A 14,726-nucleotide genomic window follows, 5' to 3' on the forward strand; every position below is an offset into this window, starting at 1 on the left:
TCATTTAAGATCAATCTTTGCATTTTATTCAAAAATGTAAATTCTCTGCATTTCCTCATCAGGTATCAGATAAGTATGAGACCTAGAGACTGGAACTTTCAGCAGCTGCTTTTAATGTTACTATAGCGCCCTCCTGTGGATGAATATGTAAACCTCAAGCAGGAAACACACAAGGGGAAATTAGGAAACAATACTTCAAAGAAATTTTATTTTAACATAGGTAGTTGGTAATACAGATTCTTCATATAGCAAAAAGATGTAGTTATCACGTTGAATGTTGCACTTAAATGTGTGTGTGTTGGAATAGTAAGATGGGCTTTTGCTGCCGTTGTAAGTGTGATATTCAGAAGCCCACCTTTCCAGTGAACCTTTCCAGTGGTGGAAAGTGAGGCCCTTTGGATACTGATGATTAGTTTTTACGCCTCTGCTCCACACAGGCCGAGCAGAACCTTCTGGTAGTCTCCCTTGGTGTGTTCCTGTGGAAGAGCAGGTTATACGCGCTGTGTGACGGAGGAAGCCTCACTGTAAAGCCGTTAACATGTCAGGCACATTTTATAATAAACTCACCAAAATAGTCTTTTGCAGAGACTGTCCAAAGGTGGTCTTGTATTCGGAGCAGACCTTCTTCAGGTCCACCTCGCAGCGGGAGACAATGATTCTGGTCACTATCTTCTCTTTGGCTCCTTTACTCTGAGCAGACAAGCACAAGTCAGCACTTACTTGAGTCGCACATGTTCTATACTTAACTACAGCTGCTGATGCAACACTGTTGTAAGATAACTTTCACCAACTTTGGATTCTGTGTTCCTGCAGCAAAATTGCACTTTCACAAGCAGATGTACTTCTTACGTCTGCTCCAAAGAGCAAAAAAAAAAAGAAAAGAAAAAAGAAAAAAAAAACAAGAGTCTGGCCTTCAAACTCGCCACATCTCAGCAAGAAGAAAGAGAATAGCAGTGTAACTACCTTCATGGCTTCATGCAGTCTGTTGGCAAAGTACAGCTGTTTGTTTTCAAAGCACTGAACTGGAACAAAAGAAAAAGAGAAATATCCACAATAAAATATTTTGTATTACTTTATAATACTTGTTTGTAATACACATACAACTCATTTTGTATTCTGTTGTCATTAAGAAAGTGATTAATATAACGAAACCTTGGCTATCAGACAATATTTACTTAAGATAATGAATAAATAGGGCCATTGTCAATCCAAAGCAAATCCAAACTACAATGTTTTATCAATATGAATATCCTGGTAAAGATAAGTGTACCTAGCACCAGGAAGGACCTCTGCAAGTCTCCTTTGACTTCCTTCTGAATGCTCTCCTGCATGTCGTAGGGGCTGTAGCTCTTGTACCTCTGAAACACTGACGAGCAGAGAAAAATAATTCATTGTAATTGGTGACATGCACATTTTTCAAATGATTAAGGAGAAAGCAAAAATCAGCATTTATGCCATAATGATTCCACATGTAAACAGGCTGTAGCACCTTTCTGCAGGTGAGGTACACTCCTCTCAGACATAATGGAGATCCAGGTCGCCACATCAGTTCCTTTAATCTTCACGCCAGCGTCATAGAGTGCCTTGGTGGAATCAACAAAATACCTGTGAACATTACTTTATACATTTTTTTTAAACATGATTTTAAACAGAACTGTACCAAAATTATCATTCAAGTCTGCAACTACATTATCATCTGCACAAAGTTTTATCAAATTATCCAGGGTTTCTAAACTCCTTAAGACGTGTCATTCTTTGTTTGGTTAAATGCAAAAGCTGCATCCTAAAAAGCGCAACTATAACACTGACTTAAGTACTTATTTTAAGAATGAACTGGTGGAAGTGAATAGATTGTTCATATTCAAACAACTTTGATATCAAACAAGGTTGATCTTCGGATGGATATATTACCCAGAGAGTGGATGCAAGGTTAAAAAAAAAAACAGCTAATATCTTACAGTTTATGTAAAATAAATAAATAAAATCAATTGACTTTTATTTCCAGACAAGGTGAAAATGGCAGCTTACTCTGGCATCTTCATCAATCTTTTCGTAGTCTACAATAGCAGATGGATCAGCTCTCTTGGTCTGCACAGAAATCAGACACGACTCAGGTCAGTTTCGACATGACAGTGTGATATAAATCATGAGGACAGACACTGACGGATCTCACCTGCACCAGAGCCAGGAGCAGCTTCGCAAAGTTCCCTGAGGTGTCACCTGCGACATCCTTATCCAGTTCCTTCTTGAACACTGTGGGAAATGATTGTTCATTTTTAGTTTTTTCACACTCTCTGTACAGTATATCCACAATAATCAGCTATATTAAAAAAAGGCTGGCAAAAATATGTTTAATGCAAGAGAACTAGTGATGTATAATGATCTCACAGTGTATGGAGAGCAGACAGTCCAACAACCAATAAGTGAGACATTATACGTTACACAGGCCTTTAAATGAATACCTGGGGTGTTTTGAACTTACACTCTTTGTAGACCTTCTTGATCTCCACAAGCTCATCATTGCTGCGTGAGCACAAGATCTCAATCAGCGTTTCTTCATCTGTTCCCAAGCCCTGAAGAGAAAGAAATTATTACTTCTCCTATGTGACACTTGCAGCTCAACAAAAAGACATACTGTCATTTTTCCAGTAGAGGGCAGTGTGACCCCTCAGTGGAGTCCACTGATAGAATCACAGTCCTTTACCTTGATTGATCCTCTGATCTCCGAGGCGTCATACTGGGCCGTGCTCTTCATTAGACCAAGGATCACTGTTTCCAGAGAACCGGACAGAGCTCCCTTCAGGGCTGAGATCATGTCCTTAAAATATAAAAATAGAATAATATTACCTGATTGGACTGAAAGGGCCCCACTACATTATCAGAGCTGTGGAGGGTTTTTTTCTTCTTTTATTTTAATATTCTGTCCAGGCACACTGTACCTTCTTTGCCCTCCTTTCATATGCAAAAGCAACGTCTCTCCTTTGGGAGTAGGTCCGCTTTGTAAGGACGTCAATGATGGTCTGTTCGTCCACTCCTAATGTTAATGCAATAAAGACACAAGGATTACACAGTTTAAAAGAGATGGAATTAAACCACCAAATATACTTAAAGAATTATATTTTGAATCATTCATCACGTGATGGAGCGGGCTTGCTTTAACACATAAGGTCACATGGTGTTTTAACAACCATGCCGTCACTAGTAAAGAAAACCAACTCCACCTAGATCAAGTTTATAATTTCTACAAAATGGTGGGCTGTTGGAGAGTCAGCGGTCAGGCTGCTGACAGCAGCTCTGAATCAGAGGCCAGAGCAGAGCTGTGGCAGCACTCAGGCACAGACTTGGAGGTGTTCCCAGCATGGCCAAAAGATTTCGAGCCAGGATGCTGACTCACAAATACCAGCTACTCATCTGTTGAGAGAAGTAGCGGAACCAAGCACTGACTTTTTTTTTTTTTCCATGCACTGTTCTGTATCTTACCTTTGGTTTTGATAGCAGTCTCTATTCTGGCAGCATCTCTGTCAGGGTCAAAGTCCATAGCAGGTACCACAGTGGGGAACCTGGGTTCATTCGCCTGAGGATTTAGAAGTGTGGGACAAAGAAAAAAGCATTATTTAACAAACAATATGCAATGTATATAGCAGAATGGATATTTTCTTAAGTAAAAAAAGATGACAAAAGAAATAGAAAGTATGGCATTACCCCAATGTTGAGGGACAGTTGTCCGAGAAACTCTGACACCATAGCCATGTCGCCTGTGCTGGAAAAGGTGACAAATCTATCAACACCATACAATCTTGTAATGAAATCTCACTCTAATCCTATCACTGAGTTCTCTGGGTTGAACCATACAAGGGGTCATGCTTGTTGTCTGAAGACATAACATAATCACCTGAGCCTCTATGGCAAAGTCTTCTAAACACAAGCAGAGAAACTCAGTTCATTCATATCACTACAGTTTCACTGTTGTGGCATACATACTACAGACAGTCCACACTCTCCCTAGTAAACCTAACACACACCCTTAACACCAGGCCCAAGGAGACACACCCTGGAAAAGTGCTACTGTACTCTAGGCTGGTGTGACAACTGAGCACATTCAAATGCACAAAACATAACAACTTAGAGCTGGCAGAACAGGAACTGAGATTTATTAAGAAAAGACACAACAAAACAGCACAAGCACAACACAAACTGAATGACTATTAAGTGGAAATCATATAATCCGTTACTTCAAATTAGAAAATTCCTTTAAACCTGCACCAGCGGTAGTTTAACATTTATCTCAATTACAAATGAAGTTACTCCACATTACAATGTAAAATCACATTGAACTGACCTGAGATGTAGAAGTTGAGATGATAGAGATTTGTCCAGGCGAAGTTAAAAGTGGAATGGGTGTGGAGCTGCAACTTTTCTGACATCCACAGAGACTTCCCCTTTCACCTCCCCTGACTCAGATTCCCTCCCCTTTTCCATGCACTCCACCCTGTTTCACCACTGGAAGCTCCACTGCAAGGTTTTCAAGGCTTTGTTGAACTTTTACCCTCACACAAACTGTTCTGTGCCTTCAAATAACTCCAGATACCCCATATGAACTCTTAAACAAAGTTTATTGTTTATTTTTCTTTCTTTTTTTTTTTTTTTTTTTACAAAACACTGTCAGAAGACAAAATATACAAAACATTTCTGAACAAAAATAAAATAAAAAGTATAGATTCTATACTCTAGAAAGTGCTCCACTGGTCATGTCTTTATTCAGTGTCATTACAGGCTTAGCACCTCCTCTGATTCACATAACCGATTACATGAAATGATATGAACGACATAATATTAAATCCAACAAAAAGGGATTTTAAATTGACTTCTGACTTAGCTTCTCCATATTCCTCTTACGCTTTGCGGCACGTTTTGCTCGGTTCTTCTTGGCTTTGGATCCCGACATCTAGTGGGTTGAAAGAAAAGCAGACAGATCTTTAAATAACGGCTAAATTAAGTAGCACCTTACATCATACCCTACAGCAATATTCTTTATTTGGTACTCTCAGGAATCCGTGGCAAATGCTGGCAAAATGCATAGATGAAAACATGTTATTGACAGTTTCCTTTGCTGTTTGACAAAGAAAAGATGTCCTCTTGTCTTTACGATGTGGAATTTCTGCCAGGCATCCAATGAATGTCTCAGAGTGTACACCAATAACCCACACTAAGCTGTTGCTGATACTGTAGTGGTATGCTCTCTTTTGTCCATGTTGTTAGTTTTAGGCTTGCACAGGCAAACTATGCAGTAGTGTGCTGGTTCAGCCTGTCTGATAAGGAAACAGCCAAATGCTTTGTCCTGACTAAACTTAGTGGAACACAGCATTTCATTTATTCTGGCTTTTAGAAAATCCACCTGTGTGTGTGTTTATGTGTATGTAATTGTGTCTAAGAGAGGGTGTAGACTTCCTAAAAAATTAACCAAGACCTTCAGTCGCACCTCATCTCATTTCTGTTATTACCCATGTGTCCAGTCACGGACTTGATTGATACCGTTAGTAATGTTTGATTAAAAAAAATATCACACACCTTTTGGTGTGTAGCTGGGAAGATGGGGAAGGTGCACGGGACACGGCCATGTGCTTTGTGGAAGGGCAGGACCACAGCTGGATCAACAGGTATCCAGGGCACGAGGCCAGAGTCTGGGGGCTGTGGGACGGAGCGGTGGCGCTGCTGCAGGTCGTACGCCCCCCGACTCACTTTCCCAGCAGCCGCCTTTAATAAGGTCACAAACGGGTCCCCTGCTTTGTGCACAATCAGGTATTGTCCTTCATCTAACCTAGAAAATCAAATTGAGTCAACGAAGGTGTGAAAGTCAGAACCCACATATTGAAACATGTCGTGGCGCTCCGAGGGATCGCTCGTTTCCCGGCGCATGACTGGAGTTAGGTGAACAGAGCCTTAAGAAAGCAGAAGGTGACACATCTTCTGAGCGTCGTTGAGTAATCGATTGTGTAACGCTCCAACACAAACACGAGGGCAGACTGTCGTCATATCTTTAGCCCGAGGCTGTCCGCTCTGAATGTACAAAACTTTCATCATTTTAATCAGAGCGTGAAGAAAGATGTGCCCAGACAATTCAAGTTCTCCGGTCAAAGAAAAGTTTAAGAAAAAGACCCTCTCTCACATTTTTGACTGATTCAATCAATCCATATTGATTAAATCTTTGCAGTTGTAACACTTCATACAAGTCATCAGGACCAGTGGTTAAAAACTGTAATTTTAAACCGACCCAAACTAAAAATTATTTAATCATTAACAAGATAAAACATCTGACTAAAAAGAGGAAAGTTCCTCTTACCCCGTCAGTTTTTTCAGTAGGTGGTGCAGAATATTCAGAGACTTGGCTGGCCTGTGAATGGAAAAGAGATATCATCATGTTACGGTTTGTGTACTTTGGTGTGGCTCTAATTTTCAACACCAATTCAAATGATGATAACAGAGGTGACGATGATCAGCTAAATTATTGATAAAACTGACAAGAATCTTTGGTACCATAATCACACAGGGATGATTGGATTAATCCTGATCACTGGCACACACCGGCTCTAATGACACTCACTTGAACCCACAGGAGATGTTCTGTTTCCAGTCGTCAGGCAGCTTTCTCACAAGAGCTACTTTTGATGTGAACGCATTGATGTGAGCTACAGAGACAGATGGAGAGAGGGTGAGAGATACACTGAGAAAAGAGCTAATGAGCCTGCACATCAAGAGCTTCACCTCATCATCAACGTCATTCCTACTAGTGCTTACAATGCAATTAGTCTGTGATGATTTGCCAGCGTTGTTACAAGCTGCAGAGAGGGCTAAGAAATGCTTGTTGGTCCCCATCTTCTTTCCTACCTCCCACTCCAGTTTACAATTCCTTCTCATTTCAATAGTGCCTTTCTTCAAGTATGGACTATTCTAGAGCCTGAATACAAAACCATAAATACACAAATGTGTAAGCCACATGATAAACCACATGATGAAGCATGAACGACAAAGCAAAGAAGGAAGTTATTTTATCAGCTCTGTCTCTATGGCTATTCTACTATTAGTACAACACTGTTCATTTTTGTAGACTGGAAAATTGGACTCTTTAAACTCTACAAGAAAACCATGGCAGAGTTACTTCCACTCATTTGGGAAAACTGTTCATAGCAGTGCGGCTAAATAAAAGGAACCAGTATGGAAACTTGTACTGTCAGTGTGTACTGTTTGTCAACTGCACTGACAGATTGGAAAGGGCTGTAATTTAGAGACTACTGCCTGCAAAAGCTATACATTAGACAGACACTGACTTTTTTTTTCCTGCTAAGTAGTTGGTGACGTGTGCTTCCTGACAACACCTACACAAGTCAACAAATCAGAGCAGCTACGACAGGAAGGACACTCCCTGGATCATGAGCAACAGGTAAACGGCAAACATAAGTCGACAATACTCACTGAAGCAGTTTTATCAAAAAACGTAAACAACATTTAGCTCACACTGTATTCTTTGTAATTCCCCACAACCCAATGTGTCTGTTGCTATGGCAACAAAGTAAACTTAATCAGTACACAGTGGCAGCAGGACGGTGAGTCATCTCCAGAGTATTTCATTGGTTTGTGGGAGGATTCGCCTTGTGGACTCTTCCGAAGGCAGTGAGGGGAGGAGGAGGGGAAATTCTCCTTCTTTTTTTTTTAAAGCCACGTAAATGTTACTTTGATTATTTTCTTAGCATTTATGTTGAAAAATGAAAGGCACTGCACTCGAGCTGGGAGTAATTTTGGAACTCAGTTTTAACTGCTGACTCATTAGTAGCAGGAATAAAAGTTTTACCTATGTATGAAACTGTGCTGGAGTGGAGCACTGTCTCTGTCCACAGCTTGCAAGCCTCACTGCTGGTTAGACTCTCAACACCATAACACAACTGGTACTCCAGTTTGGGCAGGACATGCACTGGCACAAACTACTGGGGTGGAAAACAAAGGACAAAAAAAAGATGGTTAGATATATTCATCATGTGACTCTAAGATTCAGGGGGATGTTTATAAACTGACTTGTATACCTTGTTTGGGCCGCTGCCTACTTTTCTGGAATGTGTTAGGGAGACAGAGCTTCGCACCATGACCAGCAAGTCTTGCAGACTGTAGAGCTTGTAGAGTAGGTTTCCCTCTTCTGGAGCCTTGTAATCTTGTTCATCTTCTGCACTAGACTGCAGGTGCTGTGAAAGGATTCCTGCGTAGGGGACAATAATCCACAGTGTTTTATTACTGGCATACAGACAATTTAAATCCAAACAATGAAAATCCATTTGACACCAACTTTTGTGTTCTGTCGTGTTGTTGTTGATGACCGGTGTAGATATATGGGGAGTTGTGCAGGTTTCTCCATCCTGGTTCTGGTTTCTCTCCAAGTACGAAGTCACACAGGGTTTAACCAAAGACGTTGGGTGGGAGTGAACCGACACCGAGGGTCCTGGGGTTCGCGTGGGTGAGGTGGTCTCCTGGGATGCTGTGGAGCATTTGCCCTTGTCGTTGGCAGAGCTGAACATTGCTGTCTGCATGCGCAGGATCTCTCCCAGCTGGTCACCGGTCTTTGACTTTCTGGACTGTCGAGTTCGCCGGGGAAGTTTTTGAGAGGGAGGTGATTCTGAATTTGCAGGGTCATTCTGGGGGACTGGGCTACGAGTGGGGTCAAGTTGTTTTGTAGGTGTTGGAAGTGGAGACACAGAGACATCAATGACCAGCTTCTCATCTTCAGAGTCTCCTGCCATGTCTTGGTCACTTTCCTGTGCAGAGTCCTGCTGTGCAGATTCAGTCTTTGGGACACTGGACTCACTCTCAACTGGCCGACCTGTCTTCACTGTCATTGAACCATCAACTGCACCCGAGGAGTTCATCTCTTCTAGTGGACTGCTGCGGGCGTTTGCAACATGCTCAACAGCCTTGCCACTCTTACTCAAAGTTGGGGCATGTGTCGTATCGTTACTATTAACACATGTATCCTCTTCTTTGCATATTTTCTGCACCTTGGGGTTTTTAATGGTTGTCGTCTCTCCAAATGTCTCGAGGTCAGTAAAGTCCACCTCAAAGTCAAGACCATTGTTTTCAAAACATACTGGATTTCTTTGTGAGCTCTCCTGGTATAGACACAGGAAACAAAAAATAATTTCACTTTTGAAAACACTCAACCACATACATCACCAGTTCCTCATGTGCGTTAACATACCACAGAGGGTTGCGCCGCACTGACAGGAAGCTCCGTCATCAAGTGGAAGACATTTTTACTTTTGTCCTTTCTGATGGAGAGCTTCAAGCTCTCCTCGTGGTAGAAGTGATTCCTCTCTCTCACCGTCATTTCAGTCTTGAGAAGAGGTGAGTCTATGTACACAGTCCTCTTCTGAACACTGTCTGCAGATAAGACATGTGAATTAAAGGACTATGTGAAATAGTGCCACCATGAGGGCATTCAATGCAAATGCACCCTTCACTGCTACATACTGTATATGTATAAAATTCAGTAAGTGAAAACCCCCCTCAAAATGAGTGTGTAATACAATTTAACTCATACTATGTATCTTGTTTCACTGTAAACACACTGCTCTTTCCATTATTATTGGTATTGATGAAACCGTATGAATCTGTGGTCACTATCCTCTTCAAACATCATTGTTTTGAAATAAGGTCTACTGTCTGCTCATTATGCAGAACAAGAGTTAAGATATTGCCTTTAGATAGGATGAGAACAGCTGATTTGATAGATGGACAAAATGTCCTGCGTTCTTAAGCATGTAACCCATTGCAATTTAACTAATTGCCCCGATGACAGCATGAGCGGCTGAATGGTGATGCTGTACCTTTTCCTGGATTTACTTTGATACAAACAGGCATCTCCCATGGCTCCCCGAAGTCAGGGCCATGGTTGTCCAGGAGCTTTACCAGGGCATGATGAGTCAGACACACGTCAGGTTCATAACGCGCACACAGCTTCTCTGCATTGCCATCACTGCTGACAGTCTGGAGAGAAAAACAAAACCAAGTTAAACCACCAGAACATCCGTGGTTTTAGTCAAACAAATAGAGCTGAGTAACTACACAAGCATACAATTAACTGGACTTTGACAGCACTGTGTCTGACCAAGCATCCTTCAGAAACACAATTAGCACTGGTTTTGCTGAGCAAGACATGAACACCCTCTGGTGTCTTTTGTGAAAACTGCAAGAGCTGATATGGTGTTACAATAGACCTGCGGTCATGAATCCCATTCTAGCAGTAAAACATCTTTGTGACTTTATTGGAGTAATTAAAAAAGCGAGACAATTGCTTACAGCGTGCATGTCCTTAGCTTTTTTAGCTGGAGGTTTCTCTGATGAAACACTTTGATAATCCGATGCAAGCTGTGCATCAGCAGGCACTATCTGGTGGTCTGTAATATCCACATCGCCCTGGAGAAATAAAGGGTGCAAATATGGAAATGGAGGAAGTGAATCAACACCAAAAGACTGATTCTGCAATACAATACTTCAAGATGAAAGGTTGAACAGAAAGCTGGACAATGGCATTTACGAACTGGAAAATATGAAATGGTAATCCTACACCTCCAGGTCTGGAACTGCTCTGTTAGATAGAAGCACTTCAAAAAAGTACATTACCATGATTAGTAGCTGTTTTTCAAAGGTCAGATCCAACCCTGGGTTGAAAGTTCCTCCTGTCAAACTAGTCATCTCATGGATTTGGTAGAACTGAGGAAATGTCCCAATGCACTCCAAACAGCTCCTGAAGAAATCCTGAAAAACACATTTTGAGATCTGTATTTAAATGCTTGTGAACACATTAAACAGACGTGCTGACGGGTGAAATCTTTGTAGCATCAGTACCTCTGAATATTGCATAGCTCCCTGTGATATGAAGTTGTAGTCATCATTAGCACAAATTCGGGCCACATCTTGCAGGTACCTCATGAACTGCATCACTTCATTGTGTACTCGTTCTTTCAAATTCTGAAATATTAGACCAGATTATTTGAGTTAAGCAATGCAACAGGGACTGTCGGGATCAACGTACTGTTAAAGAGAAAACACTGGTACCTCTGGGGCATTCCTGGTATTCTTATTCATCAGCAAGCTGAGATACGTGCTCTGGTCTTTGGTGGATATGGAGGACAGACAAGGGTATGGCAGCCTGGGATCAGGGTAAGCAACCGGAGCCTCATTCTCAACCTGCTTGAGATTCACTTTTGATTTTTCGGTACCCCTGCGTTCTTCTTCAGCATGCTGCGGATCTTTGCTTTCACAGCTGTCATAACAGGGCTCTTCCTTACTGATGCAACTCTTGTCTTTAAACTCTGCAGTGTCTTCTGTGGAAGGAGAGTGGGAGGCTTTGGCAGTCTCAACATCACACCCTTGTTTTATGTTGGCATTCTCTGCAGGACTGCGGTGGAGGAAAAAAATAAGGGAAATGGAAAATGCAGTTTCACTAGTTAGCCTTTAAAAACACACAGAAAAATGCAGTAAAACCTAAACTGATTTGTAACTTCATATGTAGTGACATACCTCTGGATAAGGGTCCACAGTTCTCTGACATTTGGTGCAAGAGAATATTTTTCATAGAGATCCCTGGTAAAGAATGGGGTGTCCGGAGGTGGAAGGTCCTCCCTTTATATAAAAGTATTATACATTAAAATATCATATCACATTGCTTTAATTATGTCTGTTAGATCTGGTTTGTTAATTGCTAAAAATCTCAAACATACATCAGTGGTATTTAGTCAAATAAACAAAATAATATAGATATCAGCAATCAGCAAGCAATAGCTGTAGATGGGAGGCATGGGCAAATTAATCCACATTTAATACTTTTCATTCATTCATTTCTTTATTTCAGACCCAAGGGGATCCATATCACCATAAAAGCACAATAAAATAATAAAAGAAAGACAGAGAGAGTAAAAGAGTAAAAAGGAAAAGGAAAAAAAACACAAAATACTAATACTAAACTTATGTGTTAAAGCAGAAGTAAGCGATCCGGTCGTTTTGAAACCGTAAATTACAGCTTCAAGTCACAACTTACGACTTTGTAGCGTTCCAGGCAACCCACTCGTGTTTTTCCGACCTGTTTTACCGGTGAAAGTCACTATAACGGCCACTCGTAACTTCCGACCCGTGAACTCATACCAGATCGAACTGGTACAACTTCACAGGTCGGAAAAACACGAGTTACGGGCTGCCTTGAACGCACCATTACAGTCCTTGTCTCTACGTCGCCCCATTGACGCGCATCCCTTGGCTGCACACACAGCCCTGCATGCCGTTCTCTCTCCTCATTGGATAAAACTTGTAGGAATACGAGAAAAGTTTTCTCCTCGGCTCAGAGCAGAGGGACAGACAGACCCGTGTTTCAGTCCAAACACTCTATGTAAGTGATTGCTGTCGGAAGATATAACTATTTAAGACTTATATTAACACAAAAATACCGCTTACTTCTGCTTTAACATAAAAATATCGCTTACTTCTGCTTTAATGATTGAATAAATTTACAAAACATTTCCTGATTTCAGCTTGAAAACACTACAATATTTGATTTTTTCAGTGCCTGTTGACTTTATTTTGGTTGCTATTGTTTGAACAATCCCAATACAATCAGTGATCGATATAATATCTGACACTCATCAAAATGTGCCAGAAAGTTTGCTTAGTTCCTTCTGAATTTGTTACAAATGGCAAAATCTCTGACAGGTCGTTAGTTAAGAAAGTAACGCCGTAAACGCGAGTATTTAGTGACACTGCCAGCTGTGCTACATATTACAACAACAACAACACGTGGGTAGAGCTCTGTCTGAAGTATGATTTTACAGTCTATGAGTATGATCAAAGACGGTAAATAGAGTATCTTTGGTATGATGTCACTATGAACTTCCCCGTTCAACATTTCTAACACATGTCAAATTACTGCTCTGTGTTGTCAGGACTGTGTTTTGAAGCAAGAATGCGTTCATCAACATGACAGGAAAACACATCCTACCACGAACGATAAAGTTACAACCCTCGTCTCCGATAAAAAGGGTTAGAGTTATTGTTTCAGTAGTCCGAATAGGATATGAACATATCGTATCTTAAATGGTATAGGCTACATTTGTGTAACATGAGGTTGTAAGTTACATCCGCGCACTGACTGAAGAGAAGTTGGTTGTCTCATTAAATAGTTTGGCTGACACGCAGCTCGTGTGCAGTTCTGTGCAAACTTACGTTTAATGTAACAGTATCTGTTACGTAATAAAAGCTAAAGACTGGCACATAAGTATGGTACACGCTGTTCTGTATGCCCCTTTTAACAAATTGAATGTCTGACGTTTGGCTAACATAGCTAGCTGTTAGCTGTCAACCAAAACAAAACGGTCGGACTTAGCTTAGCATGCTAACTAGCTTGGTAGCCAAGAGCTAAATAAGCCCAGCGGTAACAACATTTATAGCATTCCGTATGAGTTTAAATTAAAGTATTACTCACCATACCAGCTCCATTTCGGTCACCCTTTCATGGAGGAATGACAACAGTCATCGCTAACTGTGACTGTAACCAAAGATGCTGTCACATCAGTTGTGATTAGCCCGCTAACTCACGTTGGACCGACGACACTCTTCGTCTGCTCTAATCGTGTTGACTGTCAAGCTTTGTGAACATTGCTGCCTCCATGTGGACATTAGTCGAACTGTCAATGTAAGGGAAAAGGTCCATAACAACAATCACGTCTTTCCTTTCAGTTTGTTTTATCCAGCTAAAAGATCGTCTCTTGAAAGAGGACGAGGCGGAGAATGGCAGCATCCCAATCCGCAGTTTATAATACCTTAGAGTTGTCCCTTTAAAATAATTCAATTATTATTTATATAGGCTAATATTATTTCATTTCTGCTGCAGTTATAGTTTATGCGGCATTCCACAGTCGGGACCATGTCTGCTGCCTGTCTGTAAAAGCATGAATTAAAATAATCTCAAATAAAATAATCTTTAGCTGCACCTTGATGGTGAGTAAATCTGCATATCCCAACTGTCCCACATGTGGTACAGCAGGATTCATGCACTATTATGCTAAATATACAAATTTATAATTCACCATTAGCCTATCTTTTTCTGATAACAAATCGTGTTTTGGACTTGCTTAAAATGGAAAGAGTTCTTATTTCTGAACCCTAAGATAATCATAAAATGCAACAAATTTGCAGATATTCAAGATGATGACATTGATAGGATGCAACAAAAAATAATTTAAAATTCATATAATTTATCATAAACATGTCATCAAAATGGACATAGGAAAATGGAATTAAACATTAATTTTCCCTCCAGAGAAATTGGATTGGATTCATTGCCAGGAATTAATTTGCACTGTTGTGACATCTTTCATAAAAATGTCATGGACTGATGTGTTTTCTGAACATTTCCTCAGTGCATGGTCAAAAAAAGGGTCGAACTCTTGTGCTGAATTTCATTTCCAGTTGATCATATTAAAGATGCAATTATTCAGATAATTTAATGACTTATTTTGCTCATAGAATTTGGACACCATTTACCAGTGCAGTGGGACACTGATTAAATACTGAAGCACTGGGATGATTAGGTCCAATCAAGCGATTGTGAATGAAAAATATTCAGTTTGATTTATTTTATTAAAAAGAGAGTGTGTCTCTGTGATGTGTGTGTGAGACAGCAAAGGGAGACAGAG

At 40.7% G+C, this 14,726-nt stretch overlaps 2 protein-coding genes and 1 long non-coding RNA gene across 4 annotated transcripts in view; 1 reads left to right on the top strand and 2 right to left on the bottom strand.

Moving 5' to 3' along the window:
• The window catches only part of LOC146985823 (uncharacterized), a 179,682-nt gene extending 179,205 nt beyond the window's left edge, over window positions 1-477 (top strand). Inside the window, exon 2 of the long non-coding RNA XR_015035995.1 lies at window positions 308-477. This is a non-coding gene — a long non-coding RNA (uncharacterized LOC146985823). The remainder of the gene's footprint in view (window positions 1-307) is intronic.
• LOC146985830 (annexin A2-like) lies at window positions 181-4,396 on the bottom strand. 2 transcript variants are annotated; one of them, XM_085779114.1, is made up of 13 exons: window positions 4,340-4,396; window positions 3,703-3,755; window positions 3,481-3,574; window positions 2,940-3,034; window positions 2,705-2,818; window positions 2,483-2,573; window positions 2,174-2,253; window positions 2,029-2,088; window positions 1,490-1,583; window positions 1,271-1,366; window positions 964-1,022; window positions 568-690; window positions 181-476 (listed from the first exon to the last, which is right to left on the bottom strand). In XM_085779114.1, the coding sequence occupies exons 2-13, from the start codon at window positions 3,748-3,750 to the stop codon at window positions 417-419; spliced, it is 1,014 nt and encodes a 337-aa protein (XP_085635240.1). In that variant the 5' UTR covers window positions 3,751-3,755; window positions 4,340-4,396; the 3' UTR covers window positions 181-416. The 2 variants fall into 2 exon arrangements, with proteins under 2 accessions (XP_085635240.1, XP_085635242.1); XM_085779116.1 differs by having other exon boundaries at window positions 3,703-3,760.
• A 232-nt stretch (window positions 4,397-4,628) lies between these two features.
• Window positions 4,629-13,654, bottom strand: ice2 (interactor of little elongator complex ELL subunit 2). The gene is made up of 15 exons (XM_085779118.1): window positions 13,514-13,654; window positions 11,563-11,664; window positions 11,098-11,440; window positions 10,888-11,010; window positions 10,663-10,797; window positions 10,339-10,455; window positions 9,867-10,026; window positions 9,239-9,420; window positions 8,333-9,149; window positions 8,076-8,245; window positions 7,847-7,976; window positions 6,602-6,686; window positions 6,341-6,391; window positions 5,569-5,818; window positions 4,629-4,945 (listed from the first exon to the last, which is right to left on the bottom strand). The coding sequence occupies exons 1-15, from the start codon at window positions 13,525-13,527 to the stop codon at window positions 4,856-4,858; spliced, it is 2,769 nt and encodes a 922-aa protein (XP_085635244.1). The 5' UTR covers window positions 13,528-13,654; the 3' UTR covers window positions 4,629-4,855.
• Between the last annotated feature and the right edge of the window lie 1,072 nt (window positions 13,655-14,726).

Source organism: Trachurus japonicus, chromosome 6, assembly GCF_045865225.1.
Source record: "Trachurus japonicus isolate A0001 chromosome 6, Traja_1.0".
Classification (NCBI taxonomy): Eukaryota; Metazoa; Chordata; class Actinopteri; order Carangiformes; family Carangidae; genus Trachurus; species Trachurus japonicus.